Source organism: Saccostrea cucullata, unplaced genomic scaffold (assembly GCF_032062105.1).
Source record: "Saccostrea cucullata isolate Sc308-1 unplaced genomic scaffold, CSIRO_AGI_Scuc_v1 ctg18162, whole genome shotgun sequence".
Lineage (NCBI taxonomy): Eukaryota > Metazoa > Mollusca > Bivalvia > Ostreida > Ostreidae > Saccostrea > Saccostrea cuccullata.
The window spans coordinates 1-6,473 of NW_026934075.1; the positions used below are offsets into that span (position 1 = coordinate 1).

At 34.7% G+C, this 6,473-nt stretch overlaps 1 protein-coding gene across 1 annotated transcript; it reads right to left on the reverse strand.

Moving 5' to 3' along the window:
- Window positions 1-322: 322 nt before the first annotated feature.
- Window positions 323-5,783, reverse strand: LOC134239900 (mRNA turnover protein 4 homolog; the record flags this gene model as incomplete). The annotated part of the gene is made up of 4 exons (XM_062722036.1): window positions 5,688-5,783; window positions 4,132-4,235; window positions 1,248-1,397; window positions 323-520 (listed from the first exon to the last, which is right to left on the reverse strand). Coding segments are annotated over exons 2-4 (398 nt in total), but the record flags the coding sequence as incomplete, so codon positions are not given.
- Between the last annotated feature and the right edge of the window lie 690 nt (window positions 5,784-6,473).

A 6,473-nucleotide genomic window follows, 5' to 3' on the forward strand; every position in this document is an offset into this window, starting at 1 on the left:
GATTAAACCAGTCATAATTAAGTATACTTTCGCATAATATAGGACCTGTTTTAGTTTGAACTATATATAAACCTGCGAAAATGAAAACAACTTCCTTTTTGGAAATGTTAAGACTTGAAAGTCTTTTTAAGATATAGATAACTGAGTTTTACTGTATAAGATTTGATCTGACCTTTCTGATAGATAACTGAGTTTTACTGTATAAGATATAGATAACTGAGTTTTACTGTATAAGATTTGATCTGATCTTTCTGATAGATAACTGAGTTTTACTGTATAAGATATAGATAACTGAGTTTTACTGTATAAGATTTGGTCTGACCTTTCTGCTAGATAACTGAGTTTTACTGTATAAGATTTGGTCTGACCTTTCTGTAGACAAGTGGGTAGTCCGAGCTGTCGGAGTTGGGGTTCCATGGAATGAGAGAATTCTGGGATAGGTCCCTCATCTAACATCACGGTTTGTTGACACGGATTGCCTGATCTGGCATAATCTGGCACTCTGTACTCATCAAAGAATCTGTAAAATCAAAGTCAATTTCTGATGTAAAAATTCATAACACTGTTATCAATACTGAAGTCTTTACCAAGATCAGTGAGATGTGAACTGAATTAAGAAATGGCATATGTTTAACCTTATAGCTTAGTCAACAGAGGTCTTAATTCATGACTTCAGATTTCATTCCATTAAATTTACAGAGAACTCTATGCAATATAAAATGTCTGACCTTAGCATTTGATCTTTTGAATTTTATTATTGGTAGAGGAGTCCTGTCCATAATTACTTTGCATATATATAAGTGAGATTAAATTAAAGTTCATTTACAAACTATGATCCCTTTGGCCCAAACCAGGGGTACACAACTCTCAATTTTTATTATATCATGCAAACTATTTTTCTGCTATGCCTATATGTAAAGAAGGGGAGATGAATTTAAAAATATTTGGAAAAGGGTTAACTTCTCATTATGACCTTGTAAATGTTTTGCCCTCTAAATGTCCATAATATGATTTTCAAAAAGTATAAAGTACATTCATACTATGACTTACAATGTAATTAAGCCTGCCCTAGATTCTTAACCCTGGAGATGAAGGGGATGAATCACGACGGAATGAAATTGATGATTTTATGCATCAACAAAAAGTGTTCACTTTAACCATGCTAGCCAGATATCTCGGAGAAAATTAGATTAAGTTACCCCCCCCCAACCTCTCATGACTCAATATACCTAGTGTACAAGTAATACCTGAGGACCTCTTTCTTTGATTTATTGGTGAACAGCAGTCCTGTCTGTCCGCGTAACTGAGAACTCAGTTTGTGTAGGTTGTCTTTATATTCATCTTCCTTGGTCCTCCCTAATGCCAATGACATAACTTTGTTCTTCCCAAAGTAAAATCTGTAGAAATAAATATCCATGTGTCTGTACTGTAATTTACACTTAAAGTAAATCCAATCAATACTTTGAAGAGAATTACCTGTTAAAAAATCAATTTACACTAAATATCTAACATGCTAAATAAAATACATTTACAGCATCTTTAACATGTTGCAATAGAGATTAAGACTCAAGTGTCAAATATAAATATCAACACATAAGCACACTTCCCATTTAGCTTTGAAAATGTCTCTGTATCAGGAAAGGAGAAAATGGATAGTTTGATTGGGAATTGAACCAAGGACTCCCACATTTCTAGTCTAGACAGGTGCTCTACCACTGGACTATTCACAACCCAAACCATTACATTCCTCCCTCCTAAAACTTTTCCCACAAAAACAAACAAGTTGTTCTTTGCCCTTGGCAGGACTTTAATTTGCAAATTCTAGGGTGTTTGATGGCAATAAATCATCATGTAACAGGAAAAGAGACAAGAGGCCCTCGGGCCTTATAGGTCACCTGAGTATCATGTATCAACTTTCCAGTGATTATATTTGGTTCGTGTTTTAATCCAAAAGCCATGAAATTCACAAATTTTGAAAGAGGCACCATTGCTTATCAAAGGGCAGATTTCAAAGCATTAATTCATTTTTAGTCAAAGTACCCCCCTGGTACCCCTGACCCCGCAGCCCTGAGAAATTATCTATTTTGAAAGAGGCCCCTTTCTTCATTATAAGGCCAGCATTTTTTTTATGTTTAGATTTAGTTATGAACATGAGAATAAAAAAGTCCCGAAGGAGAAGGAAATAATTTTTTTTTTGATAAATCAATTATTAACATTGGTACATTCTTTTTTTATGCTATCCTAATAGGCTCCTTACCACTGGACACATAATGCTTACAAACAGGAAAGTAGAACATTTAATTGCTTATTTCATCATCCGCCAGTTTGGGCCAATTACATAAATTTTGTGATGTTGATCAAAATATATTTCAAAATATCTTCATTTCCTTAATATGTGTTATATGAATGTGTAGACATTGTTCTAAAATTTACTTGATGCCTAAAATTATAATTCCTATCATAAAACAGACAGGGAGTATTGGGGAGTAGGGTCAACATTTTTTTTCAATTAAGTGTAAAATAATTTTTCTGGTTGATACAAATGATACTACATGCCTGTATATATTTGTATATTCTTGCCTTTCAATATTTGAATTTTTTTTATTTCTTCAGGTTATTGTTTATTTCTTCCTCAAATTTGAATTCACTTCTCCCATAGTTTTATTCATTAACCTGATGCATAAGCAACCCTTTTCTGAGGAATGATGCTCAGACTGTAAGCTATAATAGATACCTAAACAATGTCCCTGGCAATATGCAATAGCTATCACGGGCAGTTAAAAACCTGGGGCTGGGGGAGGAAAATAATTTACAGTTACTTTTGAAACGAATACATAATTATCTCACCATCATGTCATTGTGCAACAAAGTCGTCAGCATTTTATTTGTCTTTTGAACGGGTGAAACGTTTTGAATGGCACTCTTATCGATGAATTTTACACTCTTCTCAGATCCTAAAACCGGAAGTGCGAGTTCGTAAATTTGAAATCTCGATCCCGACTCAAATTTGACATCGGAAAGAAAAAAATGTTTTATTTTTTTCTGAACATTCAAAACCTTGAGCAGAGGGTTTAAAAAACTAAAAAAAATAAATCCTGGCCTTAAATATGTAATTAGATCATTAGCATATTAACCAGGGGCAAAGGATAAGATGTTCAAAGAATTCATGCTTTTCCCTATATAATCATTAGAGCCGCACCCCCCCCCCCTTTAAACAAGAACCCCTGACCCTGGGGCCATAAAATTCACAACTTTGGTAGAGGCAAACTTGCTTATCATAACTATGTACTTAATTTGTTTATTTAATACCCAGGAGCAGAGAAGAAGATTTTCAAAGAATTCATGTATTTTCACTATATAATCAATAGAGCCCCGCCCTTACACCAGAACCCCTGACCCTGGGGCCATAAAATTCACAATTTTGGTAGAGGCACTCTTGCTCATCATAACTATGTACTTAGTTTGTTTATTTTATACCCAGGAGCAGAGAAGAAGATTTTCAAAGAAATAAATAATGCATTTTCACTACCTACTTATTTAGCCCCGCCCTAGCACTATAACCTCTGACCCTAGGGCCATGAATTTCACAATTTTGGTAGAGGACTCATTGCTGATTACAATCATGCAAACAGTTTGCCTGCTTGTTGTCCAGGAGTAAAGAAGAAGATTTTTAAAGATTGCATTAATTTTAGTGGTTTTGGCCCCACCCCTCAGGCCCCAGGGGGGCAGGGATCATGAAATTCACAATTTTTGTTCCCCTTTACCCATAGATAGTTTGTGCCAAATTTGGTTGAAATTGGTTCAGTGGTTTCAGAGAAGAAGATGAAAATGTTCAAATGTTAACGCACGACACACGACACACGCCACACGACACACGACGACGGACGAAAACGGATAGCAATAGGTCACCTGAGTTTACTCAGGTGACCTAAAAATGTATGGCTTAATTGGGATTGACCTGGATTGAATCCGGGACCCTGCATCACTAGTCAGGTTCTCTACCTATTGAGATACACAGGCCAATATCCATGGTCAAACCTGTTACATCTTTAATGTGAGCATTTCCATTCTTGAGATGCTAACAAAGAGAAGTCAATTTATTACTTTAGAGACAACATAATTAGGACTAACCGGCTTCCTATCCAGCTCTGGCGAACGTCCTTCAGGTGTGTGTTCCTCATGTTGTGTACCGAGAAGAGGAATATGTTCTTATATTTATCACAGCATGTCTGGATCTACAATATATATAGACAGTGACGGAGAAGAGGAATATGTTCTTATATTTATCACAGCAGGTCTGGATCTACAATATAAAGACAATGAGATAATTCTGTACTAAAACAAGAATACACATTAAATATTTACATATAAATCCTATGAAATAAACCAAACAATTTACATAAAACATATCAGTAAACTCAAGAGCTCCAAATATCAAATATAGCAGAACTGTAAAGGAGAAAATCATTAGTGTGATACATTTTCTCTTAAAGTGTCTTTTTATGCCCCTGTAATCAAAGATATAGTTTTTGCCATCTGCCTGTCTGTCTGTAAAATCTGTTTGTCTGACTGTCCATAAAAACTTCAACCTTGGACATAACTTTTGAGTGGGTGGAGCCATGGCTTTCATATTTCACGGGTGTATTCCTTGTGACAAGACCTTTCTTCAGGTACCACCAAATTTGACCTCTTGACCTTAAAATGTGACCCACTTTTACTCAAAATTTTTTAACTTTTATTTTAATCATAGCTTTTGAATTGTTGGAGCTAGGGCTTTCATACTTCACATGTGTTTTCACTGTGACAAGACAAGAGTTCTTTTTTTCACTGTCAGCCATTTGCCCAATGGACTGACTGCCATGTGAAGTTTGTCAGTCCAGACAGATTTCTGTCAGTCCACCCCCGCCCCAAAAAAAATTCAATAAAAACATGAAAACTGAATTTGAATTTTATTATTATTTATCAATAAATTGTGTACCGAGCATCAATAAACACTGCACACTTCATGCTGATTTGATCTTTGTATAACATCTTTCTTAAAATTTAAATTTTCGTCATAAGTTTTTCATCTAGTTCGATTTTCTTGTCTGGCTTACCTTAGCGCCATCAACAAACTAGCTTACCAATCATAGTTTCGCACTTGCGTTCATCGAAGAAACCATTAAGGGATACAGAAAAGCGTTTGAAAGATTACAATCGGTCGTTTATAGGGAATTCGTACAAAATTTGGTCGAATTATCGAAATTCCTCTGTCAACACTTATCGGTCATTTGGACTGACGGAAAACGCAAAGTTAACGGTCCTTGGTTGTTTTCATCGGTTTTGCCGACAGGACCGAAAGATTTCAAGAACTCTGGAAAGACCTTTTAATGAGTTTTAAAATATCCGACCTCTTTATCTTTACAGTTTGACCCACTTTTTAAAAACTTGAACCTAATGTACATAACTTTTGAATTGTTAGTACACTGATTTCATTAAATTCACAGACATATACCTTGTGACAAGACCTTCCTTTGGATGTCAACAATTTTGACCTTTTGACTTTGGACTTTGACTTACATCTGAGAAACTTCAACCCTTGCCATTAGCTGCCATACAGGGGCATCAGTGTTTTACAAACACATCTTGTTTTTAATTGGAATAGACCCACACATTCTCAAAAGATGTATTACTTATAGATTACTTACATCCTCTATTATCTTCTGTTTAAACTCAAGGCCTTTCTTCTTTGTTTGTGTTAAAGAAACTGAAACAACAGAAAAGTGATGATTAACTTTCTATAGATTAAAATTATTGTATCTGCAATACTTAAATACATCAACCTTTATGAAAATTTAAGTTAAATGCATGGTCACCCCCAACTTTTATCTGTAAATTATATTTACTATCTACTTAAAACTATAACTTTAATACTCTTTTTTTTTTTGCAGAGTGTATTGCAGCATCAGGCTGTATGCACTCTGCAGAAGAAGAATATTTATGGCACAAATCTAAGATATTTTGATTTTAACAAGATGGATTACAGGGTTTGAAATTAACAGTCGCCCACTCGCAATTTGCGACCAATATTCCTTGTGGGTGACTTAAAATTATGTTCAAGTAGCCCACATGGCGATTAGAAAATTTATGTTAATAAATATTTGTTTTTTAATTTTGTCTGAATGTTCCGTTTTTTTCTCTTGAAAACTTTCGTAATCAGTAAAAGTGCTTTATATTTACCAGTGAGAAGTACTTATACATAAAGTGTCTAAGTGATAGTGTCGGACACAATGTGGCATCGACACGTCAATGAGCCCAACAAACCAAAAAGTATCTTTGTTGTATCTGTGAAAAACCTGACATGTGCTTGAATATATGATGTTTAATAACCATATCAATCTTTTTAAACAAAAGATTTCAACTTCAAATTAAATTAAGTCGTGGATAATGTTTCTACGGTCAGAAAAGAAACACGAAGCATATGATAAACAAAG